Below are 17274 nucleotides of genomic sequence, written 5' to 3'. Positions count from 1 at the left end.
AATCTGACAAATGTAAAAATTTGGCTCAGCCAAGGCTGCGTTTCTCCTTGTTTTTGGTGCCTTTTCCCAGCCCATTGGGGCTGTGGGTGAAGCAGAGCTGGGTTTGGGCACTGGGCACGTTCCTGCACCTCTGGCGTGCGAGGACACGGCCGGCTCCCCGCCCTGCCGTGATTCACTCAGAAAATGTTTCTTTATCTCCTCAGCAACAGTCCTGGATGGGAACTGAGCTGGCTCAGGGCTGGCCTTGCTGGGAAGGGCTTGGGGGAGCTGGAGGTGAAGAAAGTGCAAAGAAAAACCCAAATGGAGAGACCCAAGCTGCTGAAGTTTTTCTCTCCATGGGGAAGTGTGGTGGTCCCAGGATGGGGGAAGAGATGAGAATCTTCACTCCACGTTTCAGAAGGCTTATTTATAATTTTATAATTTTATATATTAATATTTATTTTATAAATTAATATTTCTGATCATGACACAGGGAGAAATCTGCCTCAGAAACTTTGTTTGCCAAGCAAGGAAGTGTAAAATATGAATAATCCATTATCCTGGAGTCAGTGGGAAAGGTGACCATTGGCAGGCGATCAGAGGAGGATGGTTTGTGCTGACTGACAAATCAAATTCGGTTTTTGTGGTTCTTGTTCACTGGTTGCAGGTTTGTCCCTGGAATTTCACAAACAGCCTGACTTACTGAACATAACAAAACGGCCAATCTTGTTCCCTTTGCTTTCATCCCTCAGATCCAGAGTCGGGCAGCAGAGGATAAATATTCCAGACATCCTCTTGTCCACTCTCCTGAGCTTTTCCCCCCTGTTTTTTTGCAGATGTTGACGAGTGCCAGGTGCACAACGGGGGCTGCCAGCACCGCTGTGTGAACACCCTGGGCTCCTTCTACTGCGAGTGCCAGCCCGGCTTCCGCCTGCACACGGATGGCAGGACCTGCCTGGGTAAGCCTGCCCTGCAAACCTCTCCTTTCAGCCCCTTTCCTACCAGTAAACCCATGGCAGTGAACAGAAAACCCAGAAAACCTTGATTTCATCACTCCCTCCCATGCTCTGTGCCCAGAATGTGAGATAGTGATGATGGGTTTGGGTTTCTCTGCATCCCTGTGTCTTCCCTCAGTCTGTGTCCCTTTGTTCAAAACATTTCCATGTGTTCACACAAAACTGGGGCTGCTTTGCTGTCCCTGAGTTTATCCTGGTTCAGGAGAATCCCTGGGTTCAAAACACTTGCTGTTCTTACATATGGACACATAAAACTGGGGCTGCTTTGATGAGTTTATTTATCTGAGTTTATTCTGGTTCAGGAGAATCCCTGGGTTTAAAACATTTGCCATTCTTCCATGTGGTCACAAAACTGGGGCTTCTTTGCCATCCCTGAGTTTATCTAGTTCAGGAGAAGTAGCTCCCAAGTGCTTTGGTGTTTCTGCTTTTGATTCAGGATATATGAGTTATGGCATTCTCAGAACAGATGCATAAATATAATTATGAGGATTTTCAAGTCAGGCTTCATTTTGACTTCAGTATTTCCCCAAAATTTCAGTATTTTCACAGTATTGCGGGTGTGACAGACAAGTGACATTTAATGTGGCTGTGTGTGGAGCTGTGGCCATAATAATCCAAAACTTTCTTCTCTGGGATGTTGGTCCTGCATTTTCTTGGATGGTGCTTGTTCAACCATCACCATCCAGGCACCAGGTTTGCCCTGCAGCTGATTTTGGGGCCAATTCCTTGAAATGTTGTTTTATGCCTGCCCCAAACTGGAGCTCGGAATGGAACTCAGAGTCTGCCTCCAGCATCTGTGGCTGTTTTAATTAAACCACTTCTCCCCCACAGCTTCATTTGACACATTTTTCCACTATTTGAGGGATATTTTCATGCAAGTGGAAAGAATTCCCGGGCCGTGGTGTTCGCAGGGTTTTCTTGGAACACAGTCACGCTCCGGAGTCTGCCTGTGTGTTCCAGTTGGGAACGGAGATGTGAGCAGGAAAAATCCATCCAGGGAAGCTGTGCCCAGCTCTGCACTGGCTCACATCTGGCCAGTCCAAAATGACACCCAACCAAGTGAGGTTTAAGGTGCAGGATCCCCATATTTCACTGGAAAAATCCAGAAGGGAAAGGTTGGCAAAAAAGGGACAAAGCCAAGCCTGGCAGCCAGCACTGAACTCCACACTTGTGTTGGGGTGAGGATCTGCTGCTGCTGCTCACATGTAAGTGTGCTGTGGTCTGTCATCTCCTAATTGTCTCTGGGATATGTTGCTCCCTTTCTTGTGGTGAGCAGTGATCCCGTGCAGCCACATTTCACAGAGAAAAGCAAGGCACAATTCTTCCCAAGAATACTTCTGGGTTTCACATTCTCTGAACCTCAGAGAAAGGAAAAACAATTCTTATCTCATTTGCTGTGCCAAAGTAGGATGCAATATGGAGATTGTTTACCCAGAGTGATGGTGTTTAGTTTCCTTGGCCTAGCAGGGCCAGGTGTGTGTGTGTGTGTCAGGACTGTGGGCTGGCAATCACAAAAACAGTACAGTTATATACAGAGCTGAGTGCTTAACAGATTCAGTTTAGATGTAATGTAATATACTAGAGAATAATATAGTATAATAAATTAATTAATTAGCTTTCTGATATCCATAGAATCCTCATCATTCCTTTCCTTTGGGGGCAAAAATATCAATGATAATCCCACAGCCTCGTGGAGCTGATACCAGGAGTGCTCAGCAGCCCCAGAAGCTCTCAGTAAAAGCATTAAATGGATCTCTAGAGGGAGGAATCTCCTCTTTAAGAGGAGTTTCCATGATTTTCTGTCACTCTCCAGGCTGCCCTGCTGGTGTGGCTGAGCATTCCCACAGGATCCAGCCCCGCTCCCGCTGCCCATGCCCAGCACTGCAAACCTACTTTGCATTAAACTTGTGAGCAAATATTAGACATAAAGTGCAGTGCTAGAATTCATCTGCCAAAAGTGAGAGGTCTCTGTTCATGAAATCTGATCGTGAGTGAGTGGGGCAGTTCCTGGAGAGCAGAGCCTGCAGGATCTGCAGTGAGTTTGTGAGGCTGGTTGCCTTGTAGTCAGTTCTGAGGGATTTGGGGTTAACTGCTCAAAGCTGTTTTTCTCCTCAAGCTGGGATATCCTCTCATTTTCTGTAGAGATTCTGTGCTGTTAAAACAGAAAATATTGCCACTAGATATAGAGAATAGGCCAGGAATGAAGGGAACTGGAGACAGTGAGCATCCATCCATCCATCCATCCATCCATCCATCCATCCATCCATCCATCCATCCATCCATCCATCCATCCTTGTCCTTCTGTTGAGGGAAGCTCACAGCTCCACGCTGGGACAAGCACAATTTTGGGTGGTAGGAAGCTCCTGACTGCCCCAGCCAGAGTGTTCTGGGTACAGAAAGAAGCCTTTGCAGTCAAGTTTCTCGTTAAGGGCTGTCAAATCACGGATCTCATTCTTTAAATGCTTCCTGGTCCCCGCAAAACCCACAAAGGCTGCGATGATGGATCGGCAGCGCTGAGCTGGAGCTCCACAATTCCCCTACAATGTGCTGGCATGGCTGAGGGTTAGCTGGTACCTCCTGTGACTCAGGAGGGCCCAAAAATGGCTTAAAAGCCCTTTCCTGTGCCGAGCTCTCAGCTGGTGCTGTGCAGCTCCGTTGTGCAGGATCCTTTTGTTGCGTCTTTATTTCAATCTCTGCTGAGAGAGGGAGAAAAGGAGCAGCAGCGAGTGAAACTGAACAAAGAGAGGCCTTGGGCGTCCTGAAATCACCTCTTTCTTCATCAGAACCACATGGGCAGGAGGCAGGAAGCTGACATCTCCAGGTCCTTCTCCACTGTTGCAGCCGAGGGATGCAGGCCAGAGGGGTTTGATGGGAGCCAATTGCTTTTGTTGGCCTGAGGAGCAGAGAGATGGTCTGGATTAACACACAACATGTTTCTGGAAGTTGTCTGAGGTTAGGAGGAATCAGTTTGGGATTACATTGATGGAGCCCTGTTTATATGAGGAGAACTTCAAATGAAGAAATCTCAGTGACAGGGGTGATATAATGAGCAGAGGGACCAGGCCAGGAGGTTTGTGTGGGCTTGAGCTGTGTGTGCAGGGACCACGTGTGCTTGGTGGGGCTTTCAATTTTACAGACAACTCGCACATTTTAGGGAATTTGACCTTTTCTTTGCCCAGTCACACATTTTTCAGCCTTTTCTTAGAATTGCTGGGTTTTTGTGACACTGCAGAGGGAGCATCCTGCTCAGTTCTAGTTACAGCTGCTCACAGTCATTCTTAGGGCATCAACTCACTGCTCCTGGTGGCAAATCATTTGTCTCTAAAGGAATGGTGAGAGAGAGGGAAAAGGAGAAGTGAGAAGAGAGAGGAAAAGTCAGAAGGGCAGCTGGAGGGTGCAGAGATCAGGTATTAAATCAACTCCTGTGTTAAGCTGCTGCTGCACAGATCCACATCCCAGCTGTAATCAGCAGCAAAAATCCCCTTTCCATCCCTCTTTATCCATTTCCCAGGCCTGAGAGGGTCAGAATGTGGGAGCAGCATCTTCCAGCAGCACAGACAGCGGGGCTGGAAAGGAACCTCCCTCTCTCAGACACTGAAATCTCATCTGTGGAAAATCTGTCTGCGCCGTAATTACAACAATCTGTGTGATGTACAGGATGACACTGGGCTTGGCAGCCTTGTCACAGAAATGTTAAGCTCGGGCAGAGCATCTGGGAATGGAAATATTTTTAGAGTGGTTCTGTAAACAGAATAAAAACCCTGAGCAGTAATTAAAACAAGGCCAGCAGCGAGGTCTGCTGGCTGTGACTGAGGAGCCAGCTGAGGAGACCCAGCCTCACACAGGCTCTCTCTCCTGAAATCTTGCATGGAAGAGCTCAGACTTTCGATTTTTTTTAGGAATTTGCAAGGAGGCAGTTTTTTAAACTTCAAATCAACCCAAATAACTGCATCCTGGGAGGTTATTTTAGACACAAGATGCATTGGCTTGTTCTGTGTTGGCCCGGTGCTTTTCCTAGATGAAGGAATGTTTTGGCAGGCATCAGCATTGTTTGACTTGTTTTCTTTTTTTTTTTTTAATTTAAAAAAAAAGGCTCTCTCCAACAAGCACATTATTTATGGCTATTTTTGAATATATGTTATTAAACACTTAAATATATTGGAATATTTTTAAATGACCACCCATCTCTGCTAGGGCTTGAGTAGTGTAACTGTGACCCAGAGCTTTTCAGGAACGTTAAGTATTCCTGTTTTTTCCTTCCAAATGGATTAAAAGAAACAATGCCAGCACAACTAACATAAACCCCAAGTTCTTGCTCCAGCCTTATGTTTTATATGGCAAAATCCTGACCCTGTCAAGCTGCTTTTATTCCTCCAAATGTTGTTTAGCTAATCAGAGGTATAAAATGAGAAGTTGAGTTATTTTAACATTTGGAATGAGAGTTATCCTCAACTCTGAGTCAAAGCATTTTTTATTTTTTTTTTTTGGCAGGGGAAGGGTGTGCAGAAAAAAATGAAAATATATATAAATTTGACTATATTTTTGTCCTGAGCCAAATATTTGTTTTCAGTCATGTACAAGAGCAAGGACCCAACTTGCCTTGGGATTCAGAGGTGTGTTATTTCTGCTGGTAGCTGCTTTCCAGGTCTTCCTGCTTTCAAAACGCAGTGCTCACCTGAAGGATCAGTTTGGGGATAAATGGTCAGGGGATCTGTTTTGTGCTGTAGCTCAGGCAAAACCTTCTTCAGTTTCCTGACTGTTTGGAATCTGCTGGGCTCCTTGTGCACAGAAAAGCTGTGGCAGGGCCAGGAGCTCCAGTTTGGAAGCTCAATTCCCAGTGCTGCCTGCACTGAGGGTGAAATCAGAGCTCCTGTTGCTGTGTCTCCATCTGCTCTGTCTGGGTGACACCGCTGCTCACAGTGCCCCAGGTTCCACACAGAAATCTCTGCTCAGAGCGCTGAGCTGGGTATTGTTACACCTGGCCCAGATATGGATTTTAAAACATTTTTCCCTGAGTGTTCCTACAACTGGCAGCTCCTGCTGGGCTTCAGTGACTTTTGCACATCACAGAGCCAGAAACTCAGTTTTTTTACAGGAAAACCTGCATGTGCCTGAGCACAACTCTCAGAGCAGTAATGGCTTGAACCAGCTGTGCCACTGCACCTGCAGGGACTGTCCTGGAACTGAAGGATGGGAATTTCAGCTAAAGGATGGGAATTTCAGCCCCAACACAGGAGCCTGGCTGCTGACACGGCGCCCTTTGGAGAGGGAGGATGCCTGGCAGGAAATGTGCTTCCCTCCCATGCAGTGCTGGACAGGACCTGACCCAGCTCCCTCTGTCCTGGAATCACATCCAGGGACGCTCCTGGGGCCTCTTATGGTGGGAAAGAACCATTTTAAGGGGAGATTTAGGCTGAGCATTAGACAGTTCTTCCCCAAAAGGAGGATCAGGCATTGGAATGGGCTGTCCAAGGAGGTGCTGGGGTCACCACCTTTTATTCTACCCAACACTGGTGAGCTGATCTTGCCTTGAAAGAGCAGGGTGCCCACCTGGCACGGTGGTGGGTGGCCTCTCCTGCACCCCCCACATCCCCAGGTGCCACCCAAGCTCTTTTTGTGCCAAACCTTGTGTCCCTTTTGCCCTGCAGCTCTGAACTCGTGTGCCCTGAACAACGGAGGCTGCGAGCACGACTGTGTGCAGGTGACCCTGGCCCAGCACCGCTGCCAGTGCAGGCACAACCACCAGCTGCACCAGGATGGCAAACGCTGCATCCGTGAGTCCTGGGGGGCTGGGGGGCCGTGGATTCCAGCTGGGAGCTGTGGGATGGTGTGGTGGGGTTCACAGGGGTGCCAGGATGAGGGAAGAGATGAGAATCTTGATTCCGTGGTTCAGAAGGCTGATTTATTTTATGATATATATTATATTAAAATTTAATATTATTAAATTATAATTAAAATATATATCATATAAAAGATGTTATTATATATTATATAATTCCATTAATACATAATATATAATATATAATATATAATATATAATATATAATATATAATATATAATATATAATATATAATATATAATATATTATATTTATATATTATTAAATTATATTAAAATATATATTATCATAGATATTATTATATTATATTATATTATATTATATTATATTATATTATATTATATTATATTATATTATATTATATTATATTATATTATATTATATCATTACATTACATTACATTACATTACATTACATTACATTACATTACATATATATTACATTATATTATATTACATTATATTACATATTAAATATATATATAATCTGTATTTTTATTATATATATTATATATATTTCATTAAAATAAAAACGATATATTAAAACTGTACTAAAAGAGTAGAGAGAAAGGATTTAATCAGAAGTCTTGCAAGGAAAGGAAAGGAATGTTAATAAAATCTTGTGACTGCTCACAGCCTTGACACAGGTGGCTGTCATTGGTCATCAAATAGAAACAACTCACATGGACCAGTCAAAGATGCACCTATTGCATTCCACAGCAGCAGATAATGATTGTTTTTCTTTTCCTCTGAGGCTTCTCAGCTTCTCAGGAGAAAAAGATTCTGGCCAAAGGATTTTTCATAACATACGTCTGTGACAGGATGGGGATGCTCAGATGTCCAGCAGATCAGACTGGGGGATTTCCAGTAAAAACTCTGTGTGTTTTGTTGTCATGGACATATCCTGCGGTTTATTCCAAGGGATGGGAAGAGCTGGAGGAGTTGTAGCCAACAAAAATGAAATTGTATGAAGGCACAGGCTGCTGTGGGAGTGGAGGGACAGCAGAGTGTGGCAGTGGGGTGGGATGTTCTCCCTGTCTGGCTGACCTGCTGCTGGCTCAGAAGCTGAAGGGGACAGAACACAAGGTCGTTCTCGTTCATGGCAGTTTGCATTCAAAAGGCAGGAAGGAGGGAAGTCCTGAGCTGCTGCAGCAAAAGGAACCACTGGGATGTTCCAAACACAGCAGCCAGAAGGGTTTGGAGCATCTGTCCTGGTCCTGGGGCAGGTCAGAGATTGGGTAGGAGTATTTGGAGCAAATTTCCAGCACTGGCTGTGTAATCTCTGCAGAGGGACGTGCCCATGCCAAGCTTCTGCTGGAAGGGTTTTACCCAGCTCAATGCCAGCCTTCTGCAGGATGTCCTACTAGAGAGGATTTTACCCAGCTCAATGCCAGCCTTCTGCAGGATCTTCTACTGGAGAGGGTTTTACCCAGCTCAATGCCAGCCTTCTGCAGGATGTCCTGCTGGAAGGGTTTTACCCAGCTCAATGCCAGCCTTCTGCAGGATGTCCTGCTGGAAGGGTTTTACCCAGCTCAATGCCAGCCTTCTGCAGGATGTCCTGCTGGAAGGGTTTTACCCAGCTCAATGCCAGCCTTCTGCAGGATCCCACAGCGTGCACATCCTCCCAAATGGGTGGAGCAGGGCTTTTCTGCCTGGGATTTTCAGGCTGCAGGCTTTCCTGCTGCTCTGTGTAGGATCTGTGTGGGCTGACCCTGGCTCTGTGCTGTGTCTGCAGTGAGGAACCCGTGCTCTGACAGGAATGGGGGCTGCATGCAGCGCTGCCTCAACCACCGCGGCCGTGCGCGATGTGAGTGCCACCCCGGCTACCTGCTGGCCCCTGATGGCAAGAGCTGTGAAGGTGAGTGCCCTGCAGGGCTCTCCTGAGGGAAAAGCTCTGTGTCTGATGGGTCAGGGATTGCTCAGTGGGAACAGGGTGGAGGGAAGGACATGCCTTCCCTTGGGTGGTTCAGGTGGTGTCTGTGCCCTGCTGGAGCTGTCTGTAACAGCAGAGCTGCTCCAGGGCAGATTTAGGCTGGGCATTCTTCCCTGAAAGGGGGATCAGATATTGGAATGGGGTGTCCAGGGAGGTGTTGGAGTCACCATCTTTTGTTCTTTATTTAAGAATAAACTGGATGTGGCGCTGGGTGCCGTGGTCTGGTGACAAGGTAGTTTTAGATCACAGATTGGACTCGATGATCTCAAAGGTCTTTTCCAGCCTAATTGATTTTGTGATTCTGTGTGTCCCACTGTCATGTGATCCCATCTCCTGGAAAGCTTTACAGCAATTCCAAACTTAACTCTGTGTCTTTGTTGTTCTGGGCCCCAATGAAAAGTTCAGAGTGCAAGAAACCAGTGCAGAACTCAAATACCATAACAGCAGTCCTCTGGAAGGATGTTTAAAGTTCAGCCTACTTATCTTAGGTGTTCTCTTTCTCCCAGATGTGAACGAGTGCCTGACAGGGCTGGCCATGTGTGCACACCAGTGCCTCAACACCCGGGGCTCCTTCAAGTGCACCTGTAACCCGGGCTACGAGCTGGGCGCGGACGGCAAGCGCTGCTACCGTGAGTACCGAGGGCTCCAGTCTCAACTTCCTTTATGCCAGGGCCAGGATTAAATTGTGAGATGGTATTTCTTGTTGGGACTCAGATGTTTGTTAGTTCTTAGCTCTGTTACAGTCTCACAAACCCTGAGTTCTACAGCACTCTAACAAACTAAAAATGGAGCCCCATCTCTCTCTCTCTCTACAACGCCTTTTAAGGATAAACTGTCCAATTAAGATATGACATCTAAATTATTTTTACTTTTAACCCAGTAACCAACCACCCATGCCTGCAATGCAAACTTTTTATCCAATTGCACAAAACCACCTAAACCCATGGAGAAGAAGGTGAAGCAGGAGAAGAAGAAAGAGAAGAAGGAGAAGAAGAAGGTGAAAAGGTGAAGAAGGAGTAGGAGGAGAAGAAGAAGGAGAAAAAGGAGGGGAAGAAAAGGAAAAGGAGGAGAAGGTAAAGAAGAAGGAGAAGAAGAAAGAGAGGAAGGAGAAGAAGAATAAGGTGAAAAGCAGAAGGAGAAGTAAAAGGAGATAAGAAGAAGGTGAAGAAGAAGAGGAAGGAGAAGAAGAAGAAGGTGAAGAAGGGCCAGCCACTGCCCTAAAACCTCCATCTCGCTCTCTATATATCACTATATTCTAAAACCCTTAAACTGTAAGTTTTCTACCCTGTAATATCACACACTTCTATTCAAACTCCACACCCACAATCCCAGTTCCATCATTCCATTTTGGAAGCTTCTCCATGGCCTCAGGTCAATGCACTGTTCCCTTGTGGGTCAGTCCCTGTCAGCACAGAAAGTCTGAAATTTTCAGTAACCAGGGCTCCAACACTCAGCCCTGCCCAGCAGGACAGGGCACACCTGGGCTGCTGCAGGCACGTGTTTGTCGCTGCCCTCTGGGAATCACCAGGGCCAAGCTGTGGCAATCTCTGCTGAAGGATTTCACAAGCAGTTTTCAGGCTGTTTACTCCCCCACCAAGATAAAAATCTTGGTCTGATCTTTAAAGTCACCACAAAGCCACTTTAGCTGGTTGAAGGCAATTGATTTGCAGCCATTTGGCTTCAAATAAGCCAACTTCTGCTCTTGGAGACTCTGCTGGACAGGCTCAGTCAGCTGCAGATGTGTCACTGGAGGAATTGAGCCAGCGAAGGGATCACATCTGCTCCCATCAAGGAAAGAAATAAACTCTGTGATGCAAGAGTGAGCTGGACTGTCCTCACAGCTTCTTTGTGCAGCTGCTGCACCCCAGCAGGGCCAGGCTGAGCCAGAGCCACCAGCCCTGACAGATGGCAGCCACCGTGGCAGTCCCGGGGCTGGCAGCTGGTGGTACTGGGAGCTGTGAGGGTCCCCTCGAGCAGCTGCTGCAGCTTGGCAAGGCTTTGCAGGCCATAAACGGGTCCTGAAAGGCATCAAACAGAGCAATATGGGGCACCAGGATGATGACATGAGGTTGAAGAGCCTAAGTGTGTACACAGCTTTCTTCTTAGGGCATGACACTGACATTGCCCTGGGGTCAGCAGAGCAGCCTTTCCACATGAAAGGCTCCTCCCTGCCCTTCCTAGCACGTTTCTTTTAAGCAAAACGCTGCTCTGTGCTGCTTTAATAAGGAAAGGGAAGAGGGAGATGACAATCACGTTGTGAAATCTGGAAAAAGCCTTCCACTGTGGCCCAGCTTTTGTTTTTGACAGGCACAGACCCATTGGGAAGCATCAAGAGCCCTTTCTTTCATCCTCCTTGGGTCTGAGCGCACGAAAAACTCTGTTCTTGAAGGCAGAAATTGTTTTCCTGAGGTTCAGGACTGAGTCAAAGCTCCATGAAACAAGTTCCTTTTGGTTTAAGAAAGCTTAATTAACTAGACAAGTTTACAGAAACCTTGCCAAGCTGGGATGATCTATGGCTGCAATTGATGTTTGCGCCGAGCGCTTTTGACATGTCAGGAGCTAACGATCCTGGCTTGTAGGCATCTGGATGTTTCCCTACTTAGCCGTGTTCTGCTGCTCCCATTTCTGCCTGGCACCAGCACAGCTCTGCTCTGAGCCTGAGCCAACTTTGGGTTGGCAGCACACGCTGCTGCTTGGCAGGAGTGGGAGCACTTTCATCCCAGAGCCTGTCCAGAGCCTGCTCCGCCGAGAGGCTGCGTGAGATCCAGAGGTTTCTTTTTATACCCCAACTTCCCAGCCCAGCAGTGGCCTCTGTGCTGAGCTATTTCCATCCTTTCCCACTGCAGATCCCCCTCCTCAGCGGGGAGGCAGTGCCAGGAGCTGGTGGGGGCAGGCAGGGGCCAGCTGTGCGTGCAGATGTGTCCCACAGGATCCTAAATCCTAACCAGGCTGCCTTTTCCAGGGATAGAGATGGAGATTGTGAACAGCTGTGAGACCAACAATGGGGGCTGTTCCCACGTGTGCCACCACACCAGCTCTGGCCCAGTTTGCACCTGTAACTTTGGCTTTAGGCTGGAAGAGGACCAGAAGTCGTGCACTGGTAAGGAACAGGAGAAGGCCACAACACCTTGATTTCCATCCCAGGTAATGGTGAGGATCCCTCTTGGGATTTTAGGTCAGGATCCCTCTTGGCTACTGTATATGTGCATTTCAAACAGGCTAAAGAGGATAGAAACTGATGGAAAGTGAGAGCAGATAAAATATTGCTCTGCTCAAAGACATCCCTCAGGATGTACTTGGACAGCACTTATGACTTGGGCAGTAATTATGACTTCCAAACGAATTAGGTTTTCTCAGATGAAACTGCCCCAAGCAGGAGTCAGTCAGCTGCAATCACCCTGCTTGTAAGGACACCAAACCTGTAACCACAATCTGGGAATCACAATGAGCTTCCCTCAAGATTCCTCCCTGGATGGGGAGGATGATCAGTTAGCACGAAACTCCATGATTTCAGGAGGAATTTGAGAATTCTGGCTCAGCACTTGGCCGCAGATCAGTAAAAGCTCCTCAGAACTAGTCAGGGAGCAGAGTACCGGTTGCTGCCACCACTGTGCAGTGCATTAACACCCTTTGTTTCTCATGCAGATATCAATGAGTGTGACACGGGCTCTCACTGCTGTCAGCAGGACTGCTACAACTACCCTGGGGGCTACGAGTGCTCCTGCCATGCTGGGTACAGGCTCAGCACCGATGGCTGTGGCTGTGATGGTGAGTGCCAGCACCTCCCTGGGCTCCAGGCAGAGCCCTGTGTGTCCCTCTATTTCTAATTAGCCTGTTGTCACTCTCCTCAGTTTGTTTAGTGCTGGTTCTAACCCCTGTGCTAAGCCCAGCCCAAGTGGAGAGGGGTTTTTGAACACATCAAGGTCAGACTGGGCTAACTCAGAGTGAGCTGGCCCAGGCTTGACCCCATTAATTACAGAAACCATTTGATGTTCAACCCCAGAGGGCAACACTGCCCATCACTTTCACCCAAGGGATAAAGAGAAATAACAGTGTCTGTGTAAAACACAGCCAAGACAGTGACTAATGAAGCTTTTAATTAGGAGAACAAGAAATTGTCCTACCTGGTTGCCAACAGCCAGGCATTTCTTCCAGTTTCTCCCAGCTCCTACCAGTTTTCCTGCCAGCTTTCTGGTGAGTCACCTTCCCAACAGAAAGAAAGTGGGGGAAAAATCCCCCTAATAATTGTTCTCACTTCCAAAGCTCTCAACATTTCCCAGGGGAAGGAGCCAAACACACCCACCTGTTCCTACACAACTAATAACGGATGGGAACTGAAGCCCAGCACATTTTTTTTGTTGAAACCCAGGCATCCCTAATCCCTGAGGTGGTTTAACTCCATTTTTAGACCTGGTGGCTTCACACATTTAGCAGAGAAGATGCCACCAGCCTATTTCTGCTGCATGGCCCTGTCACTGGGGTGTGCCATGTTTTGTAGATGTGGACGAGTGCTCTGCCAACAACGGTGGGTGCGAACACACGTGCCAGAACCTGCCAGGCTCCTTCCAGTGTGGCTGTGACATTGGGCACAAGCTGGATGAAGACAGAAGGAGCTGCATCTGTAAGTGCCTCATCCCGGCTGCCTCAGTGGGTCCCTCCTCTGCCTCCTGTCCGAGCCAGGAGCACACAGACCAGAGCTCCCTATCCCTGCACCTCACCTCTTTCAGCTCCCTCACAGCCCCTGAGCAGTGGCAGGGCCTCAGCCCAGCCCTGGAGAGCTTTCCCAGGCAGGGCCAGCCCTGTTCCAGCCTGGCTCACAGCACTGGCCAGAGAAGTGCAGGGAGCTGTGGCACAGCTCCACCTCCAGCAGCTCCACAGCCTGCAGTGTTTAACACTGCTCCCATGTTCAACACAGAGCCAGAGCCCCTTCCACAATCACCAGCCCCTGCAGATTTTCCTTGTTAGAAATAATAGATTATTTATTTGTAGCAGTATAGAGATCTTGAGGTCACATATCTGACCTGGGCCTACTCTGGCCAAAAAAATCCTTGAACAAACAACCTGGGAAAGCTTTAGAGGTGTCACTGCTCACCTCCCAGAGACCTTGCAGAGGTCATGTCCTACTGTTCACCTCCCAGAGGTCCTGTCCCACTGTCCCTGCTCCCAGAGACCTTGCAGAGGTCCTGTCCCATTTTTCACCTCCCAGAGACCCTGCAGAGGTCCTGTCCCACTCTTCACCTCTCAGAGACCTTGCAGAGAACCTATCCCACCTCTCAGAGCCCTTGCAGAGCTCCTGTCCCATTTTTCACCTCCCAAAGCCCTTGCAAAGGTCCTGTCCCACCTCTCAGAGTCCCTGTCTCATTCCCTCTGTGACTCTGTCCCCTCTGTCCCTGCTCCCAGCCCTCGAGGACACGGTGGAGGCCCTGGATGGCCGGCGCCCCGTCATCCGCCCCATCCCTCACGTGGCCATCCTGCGGGACGAGCTCACCCAGCTCTTCAGCCACGACTACGAGGAAGAGGAGGAGGAGGAGCTGGAAGCGCGAGGGGAGCACACGCTGTCGGAGAAGTTCGGTGGGCGTTGCGCGGCAGCGGTCGGGGCCGTGCTCTTTGCTTGGAACTTGTGAGAGCCCGAGTGAGAGACGCAGGGCTCACCCGTGGTGCCTCTCGTTGCAGTCTGCCTGGAGCACACCTTTGGCCCTGACTGCAGCCTGACCTGTGACGACTGCCAGAACGGAGCCGCCTGCAGCGCCGAGGGCAGCGGCTGCATCTGCACTGCCGGCTGGACCGGTGTGCTCTGCAACCAGAGTGAGTGCAGCTCTTGCCCATGCTGTGCAGTGAGTGCAGCCCTTCCAGGCTGTGACCAGGCTGAGCCTCATCTCCCTCTCTCTCCCCAGCTTGCCCAGCCGGCACCTTCGGCATCAACTGCAGCCAGAGCTGCCGGTGCCAGAACGGTGGCACCTGTGACCCTGCCAGTGGCACCTGCCGCTGCCCGCCCGGCGTGGCTGGAGAGCTCTGCCAGGATGGTGAGTGCAGCATCCCCTCACCCTCCCTGTGCTGCTGGGGGCCATCCCTGGTCTCCTCTTTCCTGCAGGGATTTGCCATCACTTGATGCGACGCTGGATTTTCCCCAGCCGGCTCCTGCGCCAAGAGGAGTGGGCTGGTCCCAGAAATAAAAAGCAGCACAGTTTCTGTTCCCAGAAAGCAGCACAGTCTGGTGTGACAGTGTTCACAGCGGCCCAAGGATGAGGGAAGAGATGAGGATCTGACTCTATGTTTCAGAAGGCTTGATTTATTATTTTATGATATATATTACATTAAAACTATACTAAAAGAATAGAAGAAAGGATTTCATCAGAAGGCTAGCTCAGAATAGAAAAAAGAAAGAATTATAACAAAGATTTGTGGCTCGGACTCTCTGTCCGAGCCAACTGGGCTGTGATTGGCCATTAATTAGAAACAACCACATGAGACCAATCACAGATGCACCTGTTGCATTCCACAGCAGCAGATAACCATTGTTTACAATTTGTTCCTGAGGCTTCTCATCTTCTCAGGAGGAAAAATCCTAAAGAAAAGATTTTTCATAAAAGATGTCTGTGACAGTCTGGGATACAGCTGTATGGCTTAAACTCTGTGGCACAGGTTGGTAAATGTCCAGAGCAGAAATAAGGATAAGGGAGATGTTTTCAGAATGGTTTCCAAAAGGGTTTATTCCGTGGGAGGGTCAGGGGGCAAAGACACAGAAGGTAGCTGTGTAGAGGTTTTTAAACGGGGGTGGTTCAAGCGGAGGGGATAAATCAGCAGCTAATTGGAGATATCCTGGGGAGGAGTAAAGGGCAGGGGTCACAAAAGCATCTTCCAATGAGGGAGGTAGAGGGGAGAGGTTTGTGTCACATGGATTAATGGGATATTGAACTTTAGGGCGTTTCTGTAAAGGAATTCCAAGCAGGGAGAATCGGCACCAGGTAGGATTGACAGGGAACTCAGGGTAGATGGATAATGGGGTGGGAGGGTGTAATTTAGACCAAACCATTACCTTGGGCAATAACAGAACATGCCATTAGGAGTAAAAACACACCACAACAATCACTGGATAAATAGCTGGTCTGGCCATTGCTGTTGCTGCTCTCAGATGTCCCAGATGGGCTTCTCTGAAGCCTGGAAGTGTTTCCTGTGGGGTTCCCTACACTGGTCCTTTTGTAGCTGCTCATCAGCAGCATCTCTCAGCTCTCTTGTTGAGCAATCCCAGTGAGAGCAGCTTGAACACACTCCTGAGTCCACCAGCCACTGAGTCTTGTGTGGAAAAATGTCATTTTAAACAGCAAAAGGAGTGCTAAATGGCACTCTTGTCCCACAAAAAAGTGCTCCAGGTGTTCTGTCTTTGCACTCAAAGACCTTGCCAGTCCCTGTTCACTGCTCATCCATGACTGGGGGCAGAGATCTCTATTTCATGGGGCATTCAGTGGCAGACACAGGAAAGAATGTCAAACCCACAGTTTCCATTATTAATTTACATGGAAACCATGGAGGTATTTCCACCCAAATCATTGGAAAGCTGTGACAGCAGTAGTTACCCAGAGTACCCAAAGGAGTTATCACTGCTGGTGGTGCTCATTTCTTGCTCCCAAAGGGTTAAAATTCAGGGGACAAAATTTGAAAACAAGAAAGAGGGAGACAGAGATTCAGACAAAAGGACTTCAGTCACATGTTGGGCGCATATGGGAACTATTACTGAAGGAGGAGAGTGAAGCAGAATACAAATGAATACAAGAGATACCCCAGCCTCTTCTTTCTGTAGGAAGGAGGTGATGGAGGGGGACAGAGAGAAAACAGGAAGGTAAAATGAAAATAAACAATGCAGAATTGCTCTGTTGTGCTAAGGTGGTGTTTCCTCTGCTCCTCTGTTCGTAGGGACAAGGCACATGCTGCTGGGCAGCTGCTGGCCAGAGCACTGCTGACACAGCCTGTCTGCCATGTGCTTCCAATATCGAGGCGTTTAGCATAACAGAGAAAAAACAATAATTTTATTCACTTAATAGTGCAAATATCCCTGTGGCTTTTCAACAGGAGCAGCCTCGTGGGCTGCTTTCTCACGGAGGACAGCCTTGACCTCTCAGAGCCCTGTGGGTGGGTTATTTCTGTCCTAACCAGCTGAGTGGGTGCAGAGCTGATGGGTGCCCTGGAGCACCACGAAGTGACATCCCCTGTGACACTGCACAGCTGATTTGGAGCCGGTGCAGGGAATCTGATCTCTGTCCCCCTGGATCAGCAGTTCAAGCTATCTAATTTCAGTAAGTGAAGATGTGCAAAGAGCAAGGCTGGTGGAGTATTTGGCAATAGATATTCAGGCATCATGGAGGACACTGAACAATATTTTCAAACTCCTTAATGAGATATGACTGAATAGATCTTGCCAGGTGATGAATAGGCACTGTTTGAATAGCAGGTAGTTTGCAGAATATTATCAATGCTATGCCATGAATATTGTGTTGCTAATACAATAAGAA

The 17274-nt window shown here is 48.2% G+C and overlaps 1 protein-coding gene across 1 annotated transcript in view; it reads left to right on the top strand.

Moving 5' to 3' along the window:
* MEGF6 (multiple EGF like domains 6) overlaps window positions 1-17274 on the top strand; it is a 91236-nt gene that overhangs the window by 53556 nt on the left and 20406 nt on the right. Inside the window, exons 4-13 of the mRNA XM_059487403.1 lie at window positions 816-938; window positions 6644-6769; window positions 8570-8692; window positions 9274-9396; window positions 11730-11867; window positions 12413-12535; window positions 13266-13388; window positions 14168-14338; window positions 14441-14572; window positions 14662-14790. Of these exons, the coding sequence (XP_059343386.1) occupies window positions 816-938; window positions 6644-6769; window positions 8570-8692; window positions 9274-9396; window positions 11730-11867; window positions 12413-12535; window positions 13266-13388; window positions 14168-14338; window positions 14441-14572; window positions 14662-14790 (1311 nt within the window). The remainder of the gene's footprint in view (window positions 1-815; window positions 939-6643; window positions 6770-8569; window positions 8693-9273; window positions 9397-11729; window positions 11868-12412; window positions 12536-13265; window positions 13389-14167; window positions 14339-14440; window positions 14573-14661; window positions 14791-17274) is intronic.

The sequence above is a fragment of the Ammospiza nelsoni genome, chromosome 22 (assembly GCF_027579445.1).
Source record: "Ammospiza nelsoni isolate bAmmNel1 chromosome 22, bAmmNel1.pri, whole genome shotgun sequence".
NCBI classification, from domain to species: Eukaryota; Metazoa; Chordata; class Aves; order Passeriformes; family Passerellidae; genus Ammospiza; species Ammospiza nelsoni.
This window is presented reverse-complemented; position numbering and strand designations above follow the sequence as displayed.